We start from the raw sequence: 24,849 nt of genomic DNA on the forward strand, positions 1-24,849 counted from the left end.
TTTGGATGAGTGAGTGATTGTTTCCTTCCCTTTCCACAGCTTTTCTGCTTCTATAAGTGTACAGGGGTTATAAGGAGGAGTCCCAGCTATGAGCACAAAAAAGTTTAAGGCACTAAACACAAAGTGCCTCTCCTTGAGAAGGACAAAAGCTTGTTCTGAAGTCGTTTATACTCTCAGCACAGTCCCTCTAATCATGTCTGTGACAGTACAGCTCCTTCAGTGGAAGTCCCAAGTTAACTAACAAGCACATTTAATACAGCTGCCTGCACTTTTGAAAGAAAATAATCTTTCAGAAAGAAAAGAGAAGTTGACACAGAGCCAAAGAACTAGCATGTCTCCTTTTGGCAAAAACAATTACACAAATTCACTCACACCCTGCACTTGGGGCTTGGGAAGACACCACATTGTCCCAGTGTGCAAACACCACGTGATACAACTGAGAAAATAACCAGCAGCCAAAGGCTTGTTTCCACACAGGGTCTCTCCTGGCTATAACTACTCAAGATACCAGTATTGCCAAGGCAAAAGCAGCAGTTTCCTTCTGTATTTACAAGAATCCTGAATTTTTCTGTACTTCAAGCAATTTCAAGAGAAAGCAGCCTTTCACTAACATTATCCAAATGCTGACTTAGCAGCCACAGCCCACCAGTTCTCCTTTACTTTTCCTTTTCTTCCAATCCAAAGCTAGGCATGCTTACTGCATCTGCTGATGACCTTGCTAGTTTGTGGCCTGGTTTTCTAGTACTTGGCTCTTCAAGAGCCATTGAGCAGTTCTGAAAATATAATCAATTGCTTCCTTACCTACTGTGAGAAGCATCACTTCAAAATATGTTTCCTACAGCACGAACATAGTTTCCTCTGTTAAAAGAAGCCCTGCCTACACTGGCAGGGTTCTGGCAGACAGTCCTCCTTCCCTTCATAGCTGTGGCAAGGAATAATTTTGCTGATTCAGTACTAACTATTGATTCTGCTGAATGAGAAATCCAAGGCTCTCCACTTTGAGGTCTTCCTCTTAGTCCTGCACAAACTTAAGACTGACAAAGTCCATGAAGATGAGAAATGAATTTCTGTTTCAACACACCAGACAAGGCCTTCAGCAGCTCTGTCTCACCACCTGGTTTGGCCACTCATTTCCTGTGTAACCCTATGCAAGCTATTCTGCTTCTCTGTATTTCCATTTTCTCACCTATAAAAGTAATGCCCCATCTGTGGGAATATCAGAATAACCTGGTAATATCAAAAACTGGAGACTAGCTTCAACTGAAATGAGTGTAAAGAGACACTGTACGTCCTCTAACACCTCAAATAAAAATATCGCCTATTAATTACTAAGTCAGGACTAATGGTAAAACTTCAGCAGTTAAAATTAGACAAACTTATTTTCATTATTTTAGACTTTCCAGAAGTATAAAGAGTTAACCAGGGACTGCCTTTCATTTGATTTTCAAATAATACAGCTCGAGTTTTTCCATTCCAGTGGGATTAACCCTGGAATCTTTGAGACACTGCATCACTGTAACAGTTTTCTGCTGTCTCAGCTCCATTCCTATAGATGTCTGTTGGTCAGTATGTGGAAAAGTCCTATCCTTGTATGAGTTGTTAGCAAATCCATTTGAGCTCCACTGAATTATTTTGAACTTATACCTGGGAAAAAGGAATCCTATTACTACAGATTCCCTTTCCAATGCACCAAGACAGTCCTCTAGTTACTGCTTTCCAACTTGCAGTATCAAATCTTGCTTTACTGTAGAAAAAGGACCACTTGCATTTATGAGCATGAAATCAATAGGAAGCAAGATCTTATTCATGCTGCACTGTCTTCCTGACTCTTTCTGCTCTGGTTAAAATCCTGATTCCTCTGCTATCCTTATCATAGCTACTAAGAAGACAATCTCAATACGAAGATAGACAGAAAACCTATGACACTGGGTTCCAGTACTTTTTTAAAAGATCCAATTTATTTGTTAACTCAAGTAGCTCCCAGGCTATTCCAAGGAAAAACCACCAAGTCCTCTAGTGGACAAGACAACAAATCCGTAAGCCAAATTTTGTCACCTAAACCAACAATCTTTAGTGCTGCTCTAGTTCTGAGTGAAAAAGCATGCAAATCTGATCCCTAATATCAGAAAATGAATGTGTGTTCTTACCCACAAACTCTTGGGATGCACATGGAGTTCAACTTCCAAATCTTCTCTACACTTGACTTCTATCAGGAGTTAAAGCCAAAAAGCTTTATTTTAAAAATCTCCAAAAGCCTACAACTGATGCAGTATCATTCCATGCTATCCCTGTTATTTTCTATTCTTCATTTACTTTTTCCCTACAGTCTGTTGGAAAAAATCCTTCCTCCTCCTGCTCCAGCTAAGCCTTTCAAATGATAGAAATGACAAAGTAAATTTATACTTTTAATAAGTAGTAAATAGTAGGGATTAGTAAATTTTGAAGGTGGTGGCTGAGTGTCGAGGAGCTAGAGGAGTGGAGAGCCCTGCCTGCCCTCTTGCAGGGGGCACAAACTGCTCCTACAAATAAATGACAACCACAGAGCACGTGTGGCACATACAACATGCCTAGTGCAGTCTGAGTTCACTTCAGAGCCTGAAGGAAGACCTACACACAGAGCTACTGCTCCAGAAAGAGCAGCCCAAAGTGATGACACCAAGTTGGGATCAGGAAAACAACACATGAGGTAAAAGCCACCACGTGCCAGATGACCTAGGCAGGCAAGAGCAGAGGAGCTAAACTGGCTTATTCACTTCCAGCAGGTGAGATGTAAGAGAGCAAGGCTGAGGGAGGAATGAGAAATATGGAATATGTCATCAGAGATGAAATGTAATAAAGGCTTTGAGTGCTGAGAAAATGAAGCCTCTAGCATGACATCAGAGCCCCACTACATACACCACTATACATGACTCTGCCTGAATTATGTTACTCAGGTCGAGGGTACCAACCCCGTTTTTCTCTTTCACTTTTTATCTTAAGAACTGGTAAGTCCTTTTTCTGTTGCTTTGTTTGTAACACACAGCAGTGCACCACATTTGATTTCCTGCGCTTTAAAGCAGGAATACAACACTGTGCCACTCCTTCAGGCTAGGCTTCATCTAGAAAATACACAAAGTAGCAGCTCAAACAGACAGAGCTGTATTCAGGGAATATAAATACTTAATTTGCTTATAGCTTTCTCAGGTATTGACTCAAAATTCTGAATCAAGATATTGAGGTATCAGTTCTAGCAATGCAATTCCAAGCATTTTAATCAAGGCTACATTTCCCAAAACTGGAAGACTTCCCTTACTGGAAGACTTATTTCTATATATTTCACACTGATTTTTCATTAACAACAGGCAGAGAGAGAATATTGAGGTAGGTAAATTCTTGGTCTGACCAGAGATAGATCTCCTCTTCTAAACCAAGCCATCAAAAAGAACCAAGGATGCAAATCTTGACGGGTCTTGACAGGCTGAAAGAGTTCAGGCAGGGAAATGACCTGAAAAGGCATTTATTGTTGTATTTTGTATTGCTCAGTTCTGAAGTGCTTACACATTCTTGACTAGCTACCTCTGGGTAAGCACAATCACAGTTTCCTTTCCAGTCTTATTACTATTTTCATATGTAGAGCTGCATGAGAGTGCAGATTTGGGCTGAAAGTTGATTCGTAATGCAGTAAAAATAGTATTGAATGGAAGAGAATCAATCTAACAGTTACTGCAGAGCAACACAAACAAAATCCAAACACCTTGAAAACACATTAAAGCAATCTTGATGTTGTGCAACAATACATTTATAATCAGGTCACTGGGAATTGGGGTTTCCTTAATTGTTTTGTTAGTTTGTTTGTTTGAAGTTTTTAACTAAAGCCAGACACTATATACAAAAAGCCTTCATGCATTAAGTAACTTAAAATCCTACAGAACAAAAAGGTTATTAGTGGCTATTACTGACCAAAAAAACCCCCAAACCTTTGGTCTATAAACAAGTTTTAGAATTCATTTAACAACTTGCACTGTACAGAGGATTAGAAGTTTAAAGTATCATCAAGCAAAGACACTTTGCCCAGACTATTAATAGAACAAAGGAGACTGACAAATTGCTTGTATAAATCAATATATATTATATGGAAAAGGGAAGCAAAGATAGATGCAATCAAAAAAGTCAACACATACCCATATGGAAAGCTTAGGATTACCTGAAGAGGCACACACTGAAACTTTCAGACATGTTTCTTGTGTTCATTCACTGTTGCTACATTGAAGAAAATGTGACTGTCTGTTAAAAGACACTTAGATGAGCTAGTTCACTACAGTAGGGGCAATTTGTGTCCACACACAGAGTTTGCTCAGACCAAAGAATACTTGTTTACTCTTTTGCTCAAACACTTGATCTGATGTTTTCCTATTAAATGAGATACTGACTCTCTAGAGGAGGAGCAAGTCTTTGAGCATCTCAGTGACTGTTAGGGACATGTTGTGCCTGGTCCACCAGCTTTACTGGAATAAATGCTCTCAAATCCTGATAAATCCAAGACAAGTGATTGCATGAGCCAGTTGTCCCTTCATGCTTTGCCAGAAGTGTCAGCTCACTGCTTTAGGTCTGTGCTCTAAGGCTTAGAGATTCCTGTAACATTTACAGTGCTGTCTCATTCCGGCAATCTGGTATTTGCAAACCTCTCTTTGACCCTGGAGCCATGATATCAGAAGTGATAACCACAACTTCCTAACAGGGAAGGGCAGAACAGCATCCCCACACACCAGCTCAGGCTGCAACTGCTTCTCCATAGAGGCTCTTCCACTGCAAATATGAGCATCATTTCCACCAAACACCCTCTTTCCACCAATTTCAAGCTTTGCATCTTCTCCGTTTACTGGTAATCTGTACTTCTGAAAGGACTTGCAGTCAAAGCTTTTTCATGTATGATTGTCTTCACTGATGTTGTAACAGAACTCTTCAGCAGCCAAAACCAGAACAGAGCCCACGGTACCACCTCTTGTTCGACATGGAACACAGACCCAAATGCTTGGTTTCCTTGTCTCTGGAGAAGATGCAAAGCTCAGAATGCTGTTTGTAGAGGGCTCTGAAATACAAATCGAGGCCTAGTCTAGACAAACCAACACAGCATTGTTACAGTCGATCATCTGCCAGACCTTTGAGATTCTTGAATTAGAATACACTAGAGAAGTTAAAGCCTCAATCAAAGAGCCAAAACAGCAGTTTATGAAGACATAAAAGTAGTTGTAAAGAACAGAAGGGAACACCAGCATCTGATCATTTAATTTCAATTTGATTTCTTGTTAAACATCTATAGAAAAATAGGGCATTAAGGGATGCATTTAATCCCCACATTGGATTATATTAATTTCCGAAAATTAGAATTCACACAGCCTTCATAATTTCACATGGCTGTTTGTATTTTACGTTGAGTATTTGTAATTTCCTGTGTTCTGATGGTGCCTGGGGACAGAAATTCAATCAGAAATGCACTACACAAAGCAGTGTGCCAATATACCACAAGAAATACAGTTCTGTCCCCATGGATTTTACTGTCTGGTTACACAGTTCAGGCCTGCTCCTGCTTAAACCTCAAACCATTTTCACCTGTCAATGCTCATAATTGATGATTCATCATTCTCACACATCTAGATCAAGAGTTCCTCCCTAACTAATGACAGCACAGTGCTTCACAACAATCCCAAGGCAATCTAGGGGTATTGGTACCTTTGACATATGATTCTTTTGATCACTGTGCCCATCAGCAACATTCACATCTTCATACAAGATGCATTCTGTGGACAGCTTATACATTTCTCTGAACAGCCCTTCATCTCACAGCACTCATATTTTCAAACATTTCACTTCAGCACATGAAAAGGAATCCTTAACACACAGGCTGACACCTATGGGGCATATTAACCACACACTAAAAATATTTACTATAATCATATTGACTCCTAAAACAAACACTTCAGGAACAGTAGTTTCTTGGTCACTAACCCCTGGTGCTCCTTCACGACAGATATCATATAGTTCTACTACAAGGAAGAAGGATGTAGGACTGCCCTTGGAGCACCTTCCTGGTCTGATCCTTCAAGCAACATGCAAGTACATTTGTAAACAACTCCATACCTCAGGTATACAAAGACAAATTTGTTCTTTCCCCTGCCACTCAGCAGGTTACCAAGAGGGCTGAATTGCAGATTCAGAGTTTCCTGCTAACTTGGTTGGCTCTGTGAGCTCTTCTCTTGCCTGAGCCAAAGTACTTCTCAACTAAAAAAAAAAAACCAGACAGGCAAAGAAGAGCAGCAAGCATTAAAAAACAGGTGCACTATGAATAAAAACATCCAACAACCTGCTATTCTGTTTTCCTCTGCCCTAAGCTTTCATATTCCTTTCATATTGCATCATGTGAACTTGGACACCAGCGATACAGACTCATAATCACATGGTACATCTTTTTCCTAGTTAAGCCATGTTTTTTTCCATTAAGGTTAGTACCTTTAGATAACTTTAAGCCAGAGGATGTGCGTTATTTTATCAGCCAATCTCCATAGCACAAGTATGCTTAGTCCTGACCCAGAGTGAACAAGAGCAAATCCATAAGCACTCAGTATAATGTAACTTCTTAGGATACACTTGGTACTGGCCACACAATGGATACATATAGAAATAAAGATCTATTGTAAGCACACCATTTTCCAGTATACTGGCAATATTATCCTGCACAATGATTCATTATTCAAGAAAACAATAGTGAAAAATAAAGACAGGCAATAGTTCATGAGTGTCATCATAATATACATGTTAGGAGAAACAAAAAAATTAAAGAGAAGGCTCCCTACTGCCTTGTACCTAGAGTTCCTATTTACAATAGTGCAGAGGGAGGCTAACACTATTGTGCTGGCTTGGAACACTTACAATTGCTTTGTTAAACAGTTCTGACCCTCAAACAGCCTCTCCAACACCTGACCTCCTCCCCAGCAGAGCTCCCCAAGTCAGTAATCAAAAAGACCAAACAGCCTCTAAAGCGTGGGAGTTTGCTGTGCTTGAGGTGAGTTCCCAGAGACTGCCCTAGAGAATTCACAGGTGCTGCCCAAGCAGGACAAAACACAAATGCCAGTATAAGTTGGACACATTTGTAACATAAAACTGGACAATTTGCAAACACGAGTCAGAGAGGGTAGAGAATGACATAGAAAGTAACTTCCGAAGTTGGCACTTTGTCCCAATCTGCCTCAAGTTGTTCTATTTCTTTGTACAGAATTGCACCTGATATCAGCACAGGGCCCAGCAAGGGAGGGATGTTCTGCCTGAGGTTTTGTGCAGACTGAGGCATAGAGGTCTTCAAACATGAAAGGACAGCAATTATGCCAAGTCAGTGTAATATGTAAGTGTAGCAATAGTAGTATTACACATTCATACCACATCCTGCTCCAGAACTGACATGATTCTCACCACAAGAATCACCTTTGCTGTGTTTCCTACACCTCTTTTGCCACTGATCAGGATATGTTCTGGAGCTCTCCTCTCTCTCTTTTTCCCTCACTGTGCTCTCACTTCATTCAAAATAAGAAAAATACAGTGTATTTATAGAGTTAACACAAAACCTCAATAAAGCCACATCAGAAACCTATATGTATTGCAAAACGCAACACTTCAAAAACCACAATGACCTCGTACCACAGGCTCTGCTGAAAAGACAAGAAACCTTTCAGGAGACTGCCCCCTCCAAGAGAATCCACCTCCATAGAAAGCTGCATGTCTGGCTGTTTGAAAGCCTACACATCGAGTTTGGCCAATCAAATCTAGCTCCTCGTGGACAGGCATAATGGTGAGGTTTGTTTCTCTGACATTTGGGGTAACTGATGTGCCATGGAAGGACAGAAGTCGAATTTCAAGCTTCCATCTCAGCCATTTTATCACCAGCTTGTCTCCTCACCCTAGGACACAACACAATTACTGGCCACTGATTTACATATACAGAGGTGACAGTGTCCAGTACTGTTGTCTGGGTAATTTTTGGTAGTGCCCAGATCTTTCTCACAGGACAGGAAAAAGATTTTTGTTACTGGAAGGCATTGTCATATTCACGTGTTCTGGAAGCACCCACATGCCCCGAACATCAGAAGTGTTAACCAAAAACGTGTTTTTCCCACTCCCAACTTGTTTGTTGAGCCAAGTGTGGGCTGAGAGGGTTCAGACAATGAGAGAGGGAACACCCTGGGGCAATGTCCTCTCACATCACTGATATTTCAACTGCAGTGGCTGCGTTCAGGCTTCTGCTGCAGCACCTTCCTTAACACTGCTAAAGCCAGAAGGAAAGCACACAGCAATTTGTATACGAATGCTCACTTGGAAACAGTTCTCTCCCCCACCTCTCCCCAAGCACACTAAATTCTGTTTTTCTGGCTTATCTCTCACTGCACAGACTGGTTCCCAAGAGCCATCCATAGCAGTTGGTGCCTCCCTCATCCACTCTTTCCACATCGCCTTTCTCTGCATCTCAGCCTCTCTCCTGTACATGCCTCAATGCAGATTGCTGGAAGCAGTAGGGTAAGTTTTGCTATTTATTTTCACTTGAATCCTTTGGGCTGATTTTTCTGTTTCACACTCCACTAGTTTCAGGATACATCAAAATCTGGAAGACAGCTGTGTGCATCATGCCAAGTCATGGCTGTGCTGGAGCTGCTGTGCACCAGTTAATCAGACCCACAACTACAAAGTCCTGATGGCTGCCCTGCTTCCACAGGGCAAGAGACTTCCAAGGAAGTCACAGGCATTCTTACACTTCTAGTCAATGGCCTGGGGGTCTGCCAGCATGCAGACTAAACTGGCATAGCCAAGAGTCTGCCCCAGGCACTTCTGCTGTATGTCTACAGCAATTCCAAAGAAGCCAGCATATCCCAGCTTTATGCTTGGTAGATCTTACAGCAGGATCCAGCCTGACTTTCAAGGTCTATATATAATTTTTTAGATGACCTGAAAGCAAAGCAGAGATATTGCATTCTTCTGATGCATCCCTGCAAATCCATAACCAGGATTATCCCATCCAATTAACTTAGTGGCTGTACTACAAAGCATAAAGCAAGAATTTCTGCTAGAAACTGCCCTGCATCCCTAACTCAGTTTACATAACATGGAATATATGAAGTCCTTATATACAGTAAGGGGTGACAGAAGCTGAACAAACAGAATTTCTCCCCATTAGAAACAGTTACACAGCTCCTCTCCTACATTTGTAGGAGACAAGGGAGTACCTTGGGCAAAGGTTCAAACACACACAGGCATTACCCTTTCTGTCAGTTTTTCATGGTCTCCCTTCTTTCTGCCTAGAAATACAAGCTCTCCCTCTCAGTCAGTGCTAGAGCCTGGATAGGTAAGTGCCTTTAGGACCTGAGAGCCTGAAATAAAGAGGTCTTGGTTAACTCAGAAAGACCAGCACTGGGATCTTGCACAAGGGCACCAGGCCTGTTTGAAGAGACACAGTTCTACAGACCACTAAGTATATATGGGATTTAGTAAACTAAACTTCTTATCTGAACCTGTTCGAGGTTCATATTCATGCTTTGATTCTTTCTGTGGTTTCATGAGGTTACTTTTCATTTTTGGAAAAAAGGTCTCAAAATCATCACCCCTAGCTACAGCACTTCGAGTGTTGGGGCTTTCTGAGAGCAGTACAACAAATTGGACTTACAATATTTCATCAGCAAGCATCACTTGAAGCCTGTCTGAAGAATCTCAGCTTCCTCCAGACCTTGTAGACACCATAAACAGCTTTCAGCTCTTGCCTAAAAGGTGTGGTGAGGTACAAGCAGAGCTCACTCCCTCAGCCATCCCAACTAAGGAGTCTGGGTGCAGCTGCCTGCACTGTAATGCAGCCTGCCTTTGGGGCTACCAGTAACCAAGGTTAAATTCTTTGTTTTTAAGTGCCAAGGAGGGCTGTGACCCTGGGAATCCCACAATGGGAGCAGATTGGAGCCACGTGCTTCTCTCCCTAATTGTGATCACTGGCTGAGAGATAATCCCTTCATGGGCTGCTGCTCTACAATTGCTGTGCAGCAACCAATCCATTCTGAGAGCCAGTACCAGGCCCAGCGGAAGAATTCCCCTCCTACTTCCCTAAAACATGATGAAATCTACTGTTTCCATAGAAACTAATCAGTTTGATGTCCACACAGCTCCTGCATCCCTCACTGGTGGGCTTCAGCCCCAAGCTGCTGAGGTTTTAAGCAAGTACCTACAGTTATAGGTCAAGAGTTTGGAGAAGAAACAAGAAGCACTCTCAGCACACAAACCCGACATTCTCATCCAAAATGTTATTTGCTTCAGTTCATCTCTGCTGTGAGAGAATTAATCAGGAATATTCTTCCCCTCCTCCATTTTGAGGGTTGAGTTATCTGCCAGCTCCCTCCCTGCTATCTTCCTGCAGATGGGTTAGTCCAGAATACGTGAGGACGTAGAACACAGATGGGAAATCAAAACAGAACACTCCAGCACTTCACGTGCACTGCTGAGCCAATTTACTCTGTGCTTCTGCAGGTAAAAACCCGTAAAGGCATTTTCTTGTTTGGAGCTCTGCACTTTACTGTGCAGAATTATTTAGAGAGTGGTACAGCCTACAGTGCACTGCCTGATCTCAAAAAGTCACTGCCCGTTATAGCAAATGCCGCATTGACTCCAGGCTGCAGAGCTGAGGAAACAGAGGCTGGAGAGAGCGGAAAATCGCAGCACTGCTGCTGTGCAGCTTCTTCTAGGATCTTCTGAGTAATAGAAAATGAAGTCCTGGATTTTGTTTGCTGCCTTGGGATATTCAAGATAAATAACACAGCACTGATTCTGCATAACAATATCAGGAGCTCAAGAGAATAAGCAGCCTGCTGTATTCTGAATGGATGTGGCAGTAAGGATTACACATTTGTGGAAAATGCAGTTTTGATTTCAAGAATTACAATCCCAGGAGAAAGGAAATAAGGCTGGTTTTACTCACGTGAAAAAAAGCCCAAAAACTAACACCAGAAATATTGCACTGTATGATGTACTCTCCAACCCAGAAACTGTAAATCAGACCTTTATGTCTGTCTTGCTTAATTTTGACCAGCACAGCAAAAAGTAAGCTTTCCTTTTGCTACTTCAAAAGCATGTATACCCTGGCAAAAATCTCTCTGCAATTGCAGAATCTCCCTGTAATTTCCAGACAGTCCCCAAGAAGAAAATACCAGGCAGCAGCAACCCAGAGCATCAAATCAGTTCAGTCCCTGTGAAAGTAGTGAAGAAACAGGGTTTTTTTAAGGCCAGAAAGGTAAACCCATGACCCAGCATCTTTGCCTCTTTCTCAAGCTGCACTGATCTGTCATAACACTGCAGCAACACTGCTCTGCTTTGGCACAAACAAATCTACCAACAACCCCTGGCTCTGCTGTAAGAGAAGGCTGCAGCCTTGAAAAACATGACCTGTTCAGCACCTGCAACTTGAGCTGTGTGAAAACAAAAGGACAAATTGTACGCTAGAACTCTGGGACAAGAGTGGCTGATGGGAAAGCACAGCCACAATAACACCCTAGGATTAATGGATGCTAAGACTGACGAGCAGCAGGCTGACCTTGCTATTTCCCACCACCAGTGTCTTAATCTCTGGCCAGGCTGCAGCTAAGTCCAGACTAAAGGCTGCCCAGCAGTAAAGGCTCTCCTGTGTTCAGAGACACCATTATGCTGTACAGCAGTAACTAATATTCACACTACTCATCGCATGGAGGCTCTGGATAAAAAAGGGGGTTATCCCCCTTTCTGTCCTTCTCTCCTTCAGAGAAGGAAACCAGGTACAATGGCAAATTCAAAGATATCAAATACTTATGCCAAGTATAATCTTAGATTTCTTGTCAAAACTCCACCTCTGGAGTCCTGGTACTTGCTGCAAGACCCAAGAGAAGAACAAAGGTAGCTGGAGGCACATTTCATCACTGCAGCATGACACTTCCTCCACTCCCAGACAGCACTGTGTGCTAGAAAAGGAGACAGGCTGCCCAGAGTCTGAATCCCTTAAAGGGTACAGACAACTGAAAGAATTCATTGGGAAAGGCAAAGTCACTTTGATGAGCCCACAGACACAAACCCAAACAGAAGCTGCACGAGGAAGGATGGTACCTCAACAAACCATGATGCACTGTTAGATGCCACACATTGGTGGTGGGTTTATAAAGCTGAATGCATGTAACCCAACAGCTTATCTCAGGTCAGTGGTAAGAGGCAGAGTGTGTTGTGGATGGGGAAGTAGCCTGCTTCCCTTCCAACAGGCCAGGCAGGAAAGACAGAATTCCATGGGGTAACAGAGTTATGTTGCACTCAGGCATCCTGACCAAACTGCCCATAGTGCATGGCTGTCCTGCAGAGGGAATTTAAGATGCCAATTTACATTTCTGCTCTGCCTGGAGAAGTATGCAGGAACAGTGCCAGGCTCCTTGCTATGCAGTGCACCTCTGCAGCTCTAGATATAATTAGGATCAACTTGGGCTGGGAACATGGTGCAGAGGCACTGCCTCTTAAAACCCTTGAAAGAGACCCAGCAGATTGATTGCAAACACCTCTAGTGCAGAGTCAAGTCAGAAGTATTAAACTCTACTTGAAAAACCACACAAGACATCTACATTTCATAATATACCAGAACAAAAATTGGATCAATAGTCCCAGAAGAGATCTGACCTCCTGTCTGGTTTGAATGTGCCAGTGGAACAGCACCTCTCACATCACAAGGCACATTTTGCTCTAGTCAGATTTGGGCAGTGACCATGGGAAGCTGGGCATAAATTAAACAACAAAGGAAGATCAAAACAAGCGTTGCCTTATCTGTGGGCATTCTGACAGCAAAACTGTGGCATAGTGACTTGGACAGATCACAGTCTTACAGCCCTCCATTCCTTTCCTTATTTTCCACAAGGAAAGGGTTTAACTAATTTTCTGTCCCTTGTGTCTCCACTCCACCAATACAATGATTTCTAAGACATCTGCTTTTGCCCCTCCAGGTGTCCAATGTGAATTCAATTTTGTCCAAGCAGAAGTTGACAAAATACCAAGTGCCAATGCAGTAACTCACTTATTCTTTTGCAGTAAACAGTCTTTAAACATAATTCCTTCAATAGGCTATACAAATTCATTCCGGAAATTCAGGCTCTCTTTCTCAAAAATGAGTTTGGGGTGCCTGGTAGCTTGCAGGCCTGAGATAACAAACACATCTTGTACAAATAGGCATAAGCAGAGGAATTCTTAGGAACAGGAACAAATCAAAGTAGCACAGCCCAGAGGGAAGAAGTTTATTGCTGGGATCTCTGCTGAGAGCTGCATAATGTAGAAGAGGTGACCTGAGTTTCAGTGCTGGAGCTGCAGCATCAGCTCTGCAGTGTGACACATGTCATGCACCAATCCCTGAGGGTATTCTGCATTTTGGAACATACCAACCTCCTCCTTACTCGTAGCTTTAACCCCACTGCGACAGATCTCCTCTCAAGGCCACCATCATGCTTAGGCAATTCCCAGCTATTCATAGAGAAGCTTCTATTAAAAGTAAAAGCACAATCAGCTTAAGAAATATCCAGCGATTACACAAGAGATCACAGCAGCCAGAAAGAGAGAAAACCTAACATGTATTAGAATCAAGAGGTCCCATCATGACCCAGAGCTGTGTAAGCTCCAAGTACATCATAAACAAGTCAGTGAGGCTAAATATCAGCATAAAATCTGTGAGGGTTAGAGCTTTTTTGTTTATTGGTTTAATTCTGAACTAACAGGTCACCAGATGTATTCCCCTGCTGACAGGGAATTGTTCCTGCGCTGAAAGGCAGGTGGCAAATGGACAGTCAATATAAGCCTCATTTTTAGAGGTTTATAACTACTTGTGTGAGGAAGAGCTCTTGGGGCTGAAACGGTCTGTTAATTTGTCATAGCCCTGAGCCAGATCCTATGTAACTTACTCTGTCTTTACACGAGTAAGAGTCACAGGAAGACAAAGAGGAGGAACTGAACAAAGACCAAGATTTTTGCCTTTAGGTACCTCTTTCCTTGTTCTAAGAAATTCAGCATCACCTCCCCCATCCCTGGATCTCCATTCTCAATTTTTTAAAAAAGGGAAACACTGTAGTTTCTCCTAGTGTTCTCCAAGGTAACTTAGCTGTACTGTGAAAACATTTGCAGATGTTGAGAACCTACTGCTCAGCATCTCTGTAGACTTCTGCCTATTGATACGAGAAAGGGTCTGAATGCAGCTGAAAAACTACTCTGAAATACAGCTGCAATTTATGATCAGCTTTTATCCAGCATTACAGCAATGCTGCCTGGCTTTGCAGCCAAAATCCACAGCAGTATCAGTTTAACACTGGCCGTGTCCTCTTAGGCATCACATATACTACACTGGCCACTCTTGCAGCAAGAGTGTTTCCCAGCCCCAAAATGACAGTCTGAGCAGTCAGACAGGAGCCCAGCACTTCCTATGTCTGTTATGGTTGTATTAACTCTTCACCCTTCTACACGGCTGCAGCAATACGGCCTAAAGCCATAAGAGACAGGAAAGAGAGAGTTAAAGGAGAGTGTTGAGGCAATACATTATTAAAATAGTATTTTCAGCCCCAGAGACTCCAGTTCAATTCCCATTTCCGTCACAAGTGAGGTACTGGGTTTATTCCAAACCTCATTTATTGTCATTGCAACTGCAACACAAGTATTTTAACAGAGCTTATAGTTTTGAGACTAAGCCCTGATTTTCAGGAAGGGAAGAGATGACAATGCAGATCTTAGAAGTTCTGGGATTCTTTATACTTGTCTCCAGAAGCATTTACAGAAACAGCATCTTTTAGAGAAAAAAAAAATACCCTCAAACCTCCACGTTAGAAATTGCTGTTTTCAATACAAAAGCTACACTGCTCTTCTGTTCACTCAATTGCTGTGGCCAGGGCTCTAAGAAAAGCCACACAAGTCACAAGACTTGCAGAAAAATGGCAGAAGCTGGCAAGTTTGCTTCCAGTCAGCAAGACACAGCTTGAGGAGCTTGCATAACGTCTGCTTCCAAGAAGCTTCCAAAAGCATGTTATGCTGAATTGCAAGAAGCTACTAACCAGGGACCATCTCACTTCCATTTGGTCATGGCTGGGTCTGCCAAAACTTGCCATGTCAGATGCTCTGGAGAAAACAGAGACACTGTTAAGATTTCAGACTCAGGGCTCATTATTCTGTACTGTGCCTTGAAGGAAAGCGAAGCAGTTATCTACTACAGTCAGCACCAGGCTCAGAGCTGTGACAAACTTGAAGGTCATAAAGGAAGCAAACACCAGCAACTTAATTGTTCTGGCTGCCCATCTACTTAAGATACCTTAAGAAAACTGTGCAGCCACTTTATATTCAACTGTTATTAAAATATTCACGAATAGACTTTGAAAACAAGCTGGACCTAAGTCAAAGTATCAATGAGTCATCTGGAATAATTGTTTAAATATCTAACATTAAATTGTGCCCTCAGTGCCCATCAGTGTTTTGATGCAGTGTTGCCTGCTCATCAGTAAACACTAAAATGTCCTCAGCTCTCTCTTCATAGCTAACCAAGTATCTATAGTAGTTAGTTTGGAGCAACACATCCAGTTTGCATTACTAAACTCCATCAAGTCACCCCAAAACAGGCATGATATGTGCTTTAGATGGATCACAGATAAACATAAATCAAGAGAAGTAACTTTTTGCAGTTTTTCAGAACCAGTCCTGCTTGCAGGCAGACCACCTCCAAACCCGACCAGAACTCACAACTGCTGAAAGTCCTGTGATACAAAACCCTGGGCTCACTCCTCTGTAGGGCTGTGTTACCCATCCCTGTCCTGAAAGACCATGCTCAAAAATTCAAGTGCCACCAGGCCATCTAAGGCAGCCTCTCATTTCCCAGTGCATTCTAAGAACACCCTCACTCCTCAAATCCTACACCTGATCTATGCCAGCAGCCAAGGGTGGCTGCACTAGACCCAGCCTCTGCAGAGCAGACCTAAGTAATCTGCAAAATACTGAGCAAATCAACCTGCACAAAGAACTAAAGTCCTTGGCACAACACTTCTGGAGACAAGGCAAGGGCTCACACAGACATCACAGTGCCATACTTATAGAGTTTTTATTTATTGTTAAAAAAACAGTTTATCACTTTATGCTTAATCTTTTCCAGTGTTATTTCAAGTGTCCATTAATGATACGCACCTACATGTCACAGGAGACGCCAACAGCTTCTCATTTAAGGATGGAGAAAAAGGTATAAAAATTAATCGCTAAGAATTTAGCTTCAGAGCAAATAACAGAATTCTACTCAAAGCTGAACACGCCCATTTGCCTGTAATAAAAGACAATATTTGTGAACCATGAGATTGCACTCTCTATCAGAATGTGCAAAACCAGGTCGGGAGCCAGGAAGAGAAAATTTCAAGTAGAATGAGAAACTGTCCCACTAGTAAGCTGTTTTTCCCACCACACATGACTAGACCTCTGAGTTTGGGTAGGTGTTTTTTTTTTTGGACCAGATTTCATTTCATCTCTCCTCCCAACTAGCAGCACTCTGACTCATATGGTTACAGATCTGTGAGTCCAAGAAGGAAAAAAGTATTACACTCAAAGTTTTTTGGGTGTTTATTTTAGTGGCATCTCAAGGAAGTAGGTTTATCCTGCATATTATCAGTAAATCTCCTTTGACAGGCACCACCTCAAAACCAATCCTACATTGAGCACACAGGCTGAACACCATATGCTTCTAGATGATTGCCTGCCACCCCTTCACTAACTCTTCTGGTTTTGCTACTCATGCACTGCCTGAAACAAAAAACTAAGTACTGGCTCACATGGGTGGAGCACACATGGGTTTGCTCTTGTCCAATAAATTCACTGCTCAAGGCATCGTAATAAATTTCACCCCAGTAGCTAAAACACAGCAAGAACTGTTTTCTTGATTAACTTATGCTAAGTTGTAAGCTGCTTTCATTTCTCCCCAAAAAGATCCATCTTAAAAAAAACCTTACACTGAATTTTTACTCACACTTGTACAGACAGACTCAAACCTGAAGTACAAAGTAGGGACATTCAGGAATTTGCCAGATCAGGAAGGGAATTGACTTCCTGGCTTAGAATAACATTTTCAGAAGCTGCCTCAGATAGGAGGGGTTGCAGACAGACTCCCACTCCATCTATTTAAATCCAGTAGGGTTCTGCCTGCTCTAAGCATCTGGAAAAGTCAGGGTCAAGGACTTGGCTTAGTGTTCCCAGATAGGTATTGAATGACTCCTGAAAACAATCAGTACCCTTTTAAAACAGTAGGTCATCTTTGCTTTGCCTGGTTTCATTTAGGCTTTTTGACTCGGCAATAAGCACACCAAATTCTAAAAAACAGCTGACAGTTTAGCTTTTGGGAGCTTCTGACTCCTTTCCCCAACTGGTTCTGTTCCCTCTTTACACCCTTATATCACTTCTATTCTTTACTGAGGAAACACACAATAAAATCCACATTTACTTATCTCAAAATACAGTAAGGAGTAATCAAAAAACCTCAAGATGTTCTAAGACTCTCAACTTGAGGATTATCATGCTAACAAGGAAGAGTCTACAGAAGGAAATGCAGCATCCCTGATCTGTCAGCTATGAGGTGATGAATTCCAGCAATGACAAGGCAAGCTGTCATTTTCACACACCAGTAGGTCCAAACACCAACTTCCACAACAATGAGCCCCAGCTTCCTCACCGGAGTGCAGCTGGTTTCCTTTCCCTAGGTAAATTCTGATATGATCTGAGACATGCCATGAAGATTCCTTCCTCAAGAGAATATAAGGCTAGTGGGCAGTTACCAGAAGCACAAGACTATCACTAAAGAGTTAAGCTAAAAGGTACAGCTACCAAGATCTGCACAGAACATGTAACTGCCGCAGGAAGTAGAAAAAATATTAGACTTGTACTTATTTGAGCCAATCCCGATAGGATTAAAAAAAGTTGACAACAAACACAGGCAGACACTGCTGCTGAATCTACAAACACTGAGATTCATGGGATTTTCTCTCACAGCCATCCATGTTATGTTATGTTTTAACTTGATTATGTATCTTCTTCCAGCTGTCCTCCTCCCACAAGTGTTTGTTCTGAGCTCTACAGATTTCTCTTAAGTGAAATTATTTTATCTTGGGGTCTGCTGTAAGGCATTACCCATTTCCCCCAATGCTCCATATTTACTTCCGTTCCCAATTAATCCAAGATGAAAATAGGTATTTTCTTCATTGGAGACCAAAGACTGGCTGCCATTTGAAGGACTTAGATGACCATAATTTATTTCTCTAAGCAGCAGAATCCTACTCCTGGCTCTTGCACCATTCACTGCAACCCTAAGTAAGTCACTTCACAAGCAGTGCCTGTGTTTTTAAGCTGCAAATACAGAACAGGATTTGACCGGCTAACAGATGTATTTATCGTACAATAATTAAAGGTCCATGATTTGCAATTAATTCTCTCTCCGCCAGCACACATATCAAAACAGAACCCTTAAAAATTTAGAGGAGTCACACTTAAAATCCTCTTTTATGGCCAAAGCACATGTCATGAATGGATCTTCTTGTTTAAATTTAAATCTGCTCCTGATATACTGCAGTGATGCTCACCATTGCCCAGTACAACCAACATCCCATCTATATGTAATGTACTATGACTTCTACAAGATTTGAACACTCACTCCTCAACATTGAAGCTCATAAAGCAGATACTGCAGCAGAAGCCTGGGTAATTTAAAAATACAAAGATCATCAACAAAACAGTTTTCCTGCAGGAACTGGCCAAGTATCTGGATCTCTTTACACATCCCTTTAGGATTCTTCACTTCTATATAGTTGCTAAATACTGCTGTTGGTCTCTGAAGGTATTTTGCTGGGGAAGCTTTCCATAACAAAGCAAAGTACGTGTTATCAAGGAAGGCATTCCTTCATACCTTGGGGGTGTATTTATCTCTATACGGCTGTGGAAGGTATTAAGTTGCTCCTCAAAGTTATACCTGATGCCAAACTAAACCCTGTGGCTTCAGGATCTAGCTTTGCATCATCAGTATGGGACATGGAAAGGCAAAGAGACACTTGCTGCCAGGCCCGTGTCTGATTTTGTCACAGCAATTATTGCAGCTATGCCTAATGAGTATTTAGCCTTTCCACTGCCACAGGCATTGCAGTGCTGCATTTTCCCTGTTCTTTTACCCATTTCACCCATTTACCAAATTTCAGTGTGTTACAAGAGGCAAGGTTAGCCCAACATGGTTGAGTTTAGGCCCACACTTGTCTCCTGATTCCTTCCAGACAACAAACATCAGGGAATTCAGAATATACCATCAGAGCCTGGTGACAGACTGCTAAGTACCCCTATTTCGGGTGTGCAGCTTCTAAGAGAAGATGCTTGTGGGGTACCAGACTCCAGCTCAGGTCTGGGGTCAAGTAAACACTCATTCACTTCCCACAACTTTGGCACTGCTTGTGCCCCTTAATCATAAACAAGATGGTTTCATCTCCATTCAAGTCCTTCCACCCACTGTTCCCAGCCCTTAGTCACTGCCTCCTCAGCAGCCCCCTGAAACCATCTGTTCTGGAGAAGTCAGAGGTGCCTTGTTTTCCCCATGAAGCGCAATGCAGATGTCCCAGTAGGGCTGAGCAGCACCCTGCCTTGGATCAGACACCACTACCACAAGGCACAGACATTCTGGGAACCAGCTGAACACAGCCCAGTGCTTTCAGTTTTCCTGTCTGTAACGCACAGATAACAGTAATACTCCCAGATATCCAAAGATTTGTGTAACAGTGCTCTGAGATCATAGGATTTAAAGAAAACATATTTGTTATTTTCACATGGTAAAGTAAAAGCGGCATGAACACAGATGATTACACAAACAGCCTTGTGGACTGTCTCGTACAACCTCCTCAGTCATTTGGGCTCTCAAGTCAAATTAGCACATACCACATGCTTGGTTCTTTTTATCAGACCAATTTTGCTGGTACAGGTGCCTGCTCCAAGACCTATGTATTTAGAAAAGGAGGCAGACAAGTAACACCACCTTACGAATGGACTAAATGATCCCTGAGGTCCCTTCCAACCTGAGTTATCCTACAAGCTTATAACCACACCAACAGGAAATGCCTAGAGCTCACCCGATTAACCTTCCTTCCAGTTCTGGGGCCCAGGATAAACCAGTCTGTGGACAGATGTGTCACCTGTCTGGCTTCTACATGGCTTCTTGTTTCTTCAGTGATTTTACCACCACCAGCCGTATCACCACGCTGAGACTTCAGCAGCAAAAGCACACATAGCAGCCACAGTGACATTTGGTATTATAAATACAAGCTCTGCACTGTTGGATAATCTGTTAACAGCAGAGTAAGTGTCACTGAAAATGCAATTAGCAGCAACCAGTAAGCCATCGAATTCAGAAGAAAAAAATTATTTGTTTGGTAAGACATGTAACTAAACACTGATTGCAGGCAGTATCATTCCTTCCTGCTGGTAGGTTTCCCCTGAATATGGGACTCAGTGCTACTGCAAGGTGCCTGCAGCAGCCCTGAACTGACACCCTGCATATCCACAACACAAGAGTGCTGCCCTGTTAGGGAAACGTGACTTGATGACAATTTGAAAGGAATCCCACAGGTCGTGAGCAGGGAAACCAGCCCTGGCGGGGCCTCCAGCCCCTCTGCTGAAGTGTCTGCATCACACACATCAGCCAGTACCAACCACATCAGCATTTGTTCCTGCACAGATTTCCATCCACTCAAAGAGAAACTCATCAGCACTCACATTCACTGTGTGGCGAGCAGCTGCTGAGCAATAGCTGCACCACCATCCTGGCATCAAGCTGGAGCAGTGACATATGTCATGTCCACACTACAGCAATAATTGTGCTTGTACACAGTGGGTCTACACACAATCTCTTCTTATGACTACTAAGACAAAAAAACAGCCCCTATCACAATTACAGTGAAGAGCCATGCTTATTCTGGGTACTATTTCCATAGCTCCTTATCATGGTTTCCAATACTCACACAGAAAGAAAAGAGACTATACATTACAGCAGGGCCCCAATACTATTTTAATAGGATTGGGATTTGCAGCATATACACATACATTCTGTGGTAAGAGGTCTCAAGTTACTAGTCTAAACTAGCCAGCACTCAGGGGTATCAAATGGAGAAAGACCTCTTCACACTGACATTTTCCATTTCCCATCCAATTATTGCCTCTAAATGCTTTTCTATAGACAGCTCTCAGTTCCTGCTCAGGGGACCCTTAATTATTTTGTTTTCTAAAAGCCACAGCACTATAACTTGCTGCTAGAGAGAAAGCTGATGGGACACAGTTGAGGTCATAGGTTCTCCTGTGACAGGAGTCATCAGAAACACAGAAGATAACTGGCTTCATATATTTTCCACCAAGTAGAGATAAAATCCCCAGTTATAAATCGGTGCAACTAGAGGTGCACCAAGGATTAGTAAATCCCCTTGTGTGGTTGGTCTAAAGGAGAGGAGCAGAATACCCCAATACACCGATTGTCCTTCCTTCAATAAATCCTCCTCTGGCCCAGCAGCCCTACTTATCTACAACATCACTGCAGCAGTGCCTGCACAGATCTTCAAATGGATTTATGAGGTTTGACTGCTAGTACTTAGAAAGCATGAAAACAGCAGAGCCAACAGGTGAACCCGTTTTGCTCCAAGATTTCGGAAGATCCATTTTCCCCTTCTTAGAAAGCTACAGCCCAGCAAGCTTTTCACTTGGGTGGGCAGATTTTTTTTTTTTTTTTTTTTTTTTTTTGACTATGGACAAACAAGTGGATTCTGGACTATGACCTGAGGCTTAGCAAAACGTGCTTCTGCAATATCCTGCCCTTGGCGTGATCCCAGCATCTCTAGGAGATACACTGCATGGACCTTTGGAAGTTAGCTAGAAAAGATGCCAAACGCTTTAAGTTTTATATCTTATTTTTTTCAGAACTCTTTGATCTATAGCACAGAAGAAAATTTTTTATTTTGACCATGTTTTCTTTGTACCAGATACAACCCCTGTGCCTTCCTCTTAGTACACCCAGCACACCCTGCCCAAAGATATCCTTGCACAGGTCCAGAATTTGAGGCTACTTGCAGCTAAACAAGTAGTTAATCCACACCACAGACCCTTCTGACAGTGGAAAAGCTCTATAAGCCATCCAACAGCAAAGAGCTTAAAAGAAAAAGTGGGGGTGGGGGAACGAGATCCAATAGATGTTGTCACAAATGCAGTTTGCTGAAAGAGAAAAACCCACGCAAGCATCTGACCAGGTATCAGCAGTCACTGCTTTAAGGCAAGTCTCCAGAAAACCTGCGTGCTTTCTATAGCATAAAAAACCTCACCTTGATAACTAAAACCCGTATATAACTTAATGCAATTAATTAACAAGGCCAGGAAAAAGGTGAGGAACCCCCCCCGCCCGCCCCCAGGTGTTGTGTGTCTGCACTGGAGCAGACACTCAAGCAGCGCGGTCTGCAATTTACTCAAGTTGCAGATGATGAATGCGAAGGTCACATGAAGGGAAGGCATCAGTATATTGCCTATCACAAAATGGTAGCACCCGGGGATTTAAGCATATAGGAGAGCTATAACCCCGTCCTTCCTATAGTCTCCCGCAGCTCCTGACATGGCATCCGCTATGGAGGACAGCGAGCCTGGGCTGGGGGAGGGGGATGGAGCAGATTAAACTTAAAACACCCTCCGCATCATCCCCTCCGCAGCGACAACATCCATCTCTGAGCCCCGCACCGAGCAGCGGACGGATGGACGGGATCGGCCCCCACGGCCACTTCAGCCCCTCCGTTATGTAACAGCCAGGACAAGGGGGGGCTCCCACCGGCCGCCGAAAGGTGCGGCAGTGGCGAGGACCCCGCTGCGGAATGCCCCCGGGCGGGGAGCCCTCCCTTCCTCGGTCTCTCCCTCCCGCGCCTCCCCGTCCCCCTGCACCGCAGCGCCCGGGCGTCCTGCAGCGCTGCCCGCGCACCACACAGGCGCCGAGCCGCGGAACAGCGAGCGGAGCGCTGTCCCCGCTCCTCGCTGTCCCCGCTGTCCCCGCTCCTCGCTGTCCCCGCTGTCCCCGCTCCGCGCTGTCCCCGCTCCCCGCTGTCCCCGCTCAGAGTGCCCGCACCGCGCTGCCCGTGCGGAGCCCCTGCCCGCGCCGCTCCCGCACCGCGCTGCCCCCGGACCCCGCGGCGCTGCCCCCACACGGCGCTGGCCATGCGGCAGCTCTGCCCGCGCCCCCGGGGACACCCTCCCGCTCACCTCCCGACGAAATTCTCCAACACGGAGCTCTTGCCGGCGCTCTGCCCCCCCACCACGGCGATCTGCGGCAGGTCGAGGTTGGCATTCTGCCCGATGGCGGCGAAGGCGTCCTGCAGCCGGTTGACCAGCGGGATGAGATCCTCCATCCCGCGGTTCCCCATGGTTGCGGCGCGGCTACTCGCACAGGCGGGCTCGCACTAACCCTTCCCGCAGCCCTTCCCGGCTTTGGGGCCGGTGGGCAGCGGCTCCAGCCCGCGCCCCTCGCCCCGCTCGACGCCGCCCGGGCTCCGCTCGCCTCAGCCCGCCCGCCGCGCCTGTGGAGCGCGCCGCGCTGCCGCCAGGGGGCGTTAAAGGCACAGCGCCGCGCTGCATCCTGGGAGATGTAGTCCGGTGGCTGGGAGGGGGCTGAGGGGGCCGTGAGCGGGATGGCGCGGAACTGATGTCTGTGTCCAGAGACCTGGGAACGCGGCTCGCTCCCCAAAACCAGAGCAGTTCAGGTCGCCCCGGGGCTGCGTGAGGCCGTGTCTGTGTGAGGCAGGTTGACACACCTGTGTGGACAGCCGGTGTGGGTGTGTGGCCCGGTAAGCCCGCCCCGCAGTAGTGTACCGTACCGCCAGCACCGTGCCATATCCCTGTGGTACTCACTGCCTCCAGCTTTGCAGCGAGGCCAGCGAACAGGTAAGATTTGGTCGAAGGACCCACATGGCTTGGTTACTACACCTGTACTATTTGATCCTCACAGCCACACCGTTCAGTCGGTGCACCATCGTTTGGTCACAATGCTCGGGAATGGCCTGTATGGGAGGGCTTTGTGTGAAGAGAGTATTTCACACAAAGTGAAATCACCAGAATACGAGAAACACTTGAGATTATTAAACTCGAGGTTTTCAAAAACTTTAGCACTCTCTGAGCATCTGGTCTAGCAGGAGGTGTCCCTGTCCATGCCAGAGGCTAGAATAAGATATTTTTTAAGTCCCTTCCAACCCATTCTATGATTCTGCCACTCCATTCAAACACAGATGAAAAGTGCATCAATTTCTGTTTATAGCTATAAAACAGTGGATGTGTTGCCAGGCTTGTTTTAGAGGAATGCAAACAGGTGCTTCATTTTATGCACCCAGATTTTGTTTTTTAAATTACTTGTCTGCAATAAAGAGGGAACAGCTTGGTTTTAGGTTTTTAAAAAGGATGGGTTTTTAATAAGAATATAACACGAGGCCATATTTGATTTCAAAGTATGGCAATGAAAACAAGTGTTCAAAAAAGCATCTGATGGCTAGCAATGACTCAGAAGGATGGAGAATGTTGCATTTCAAACACCTCTCAGTTCGTACTACCCAAGACTCCTATTCACAGCTCAGAGAGAGATGGGGGTGGAGGGGGAAACGAAATACAAAAAACTGCAACAGATTTTAAGCTGTTTTATTTTGAAGACCAGCTTTTTAGTTATAATAATTACGATGAATATTTCACAGATGTCCGTCAAATTTAATCCATGCAAAAATACCTACCTGGACATACAGAGAAACTGAGGCAGTCATG

The 24,849-nt window shown here is 43.9% G+C and overlaps 1 protein-coding gene across 10 annotated transcripts in view; it reads right to left on the bottom strand.

Annotated features, from left to right (window-relative positions):
• DNM1 (dynamin 1) overlaps nucleotides 1-23,609 on the bottom strand; it is a 65,298-nt gene extending 41,689 nt beyond the window's left edge. For all 10 annotated transcript variants that reach the window (XM_066332673.1, XM_066332672.1, XM_066332668.1 and 7 more), the window contains exon 1: nucleotides 23,308-23,609. In XM_066332673.1, the coding sequence (XP_066188770.1) occupies nucleotides 23,308-23,468 (161 nt within the window). In that variant the 5' untranslated portion in view covers nucleotides 23,469-23,609. The remainder of the gene's footprint in view (nucleotides 1-23,307) is intronic.
• Between the last annotated feature and the right edge of the window lie 1,240 nt (nucleotides 23,610-24,849).

Source organism: Sylvia atricapilla, chromosome 19, assembly GCF_009819655.1.
Source record: "Sylvia atricapilla isolate bSylAtr1 chromosome 19, bSylAtr1.pri, whole genome shotgun sequence".
In the NCBI taxonomy this organism is placed as follows: Eukaryota; Metazoa; Chordata; class Aves; order Passeriformes; family Sylviidae; genus Sylvia; species Sylvia atricapilla.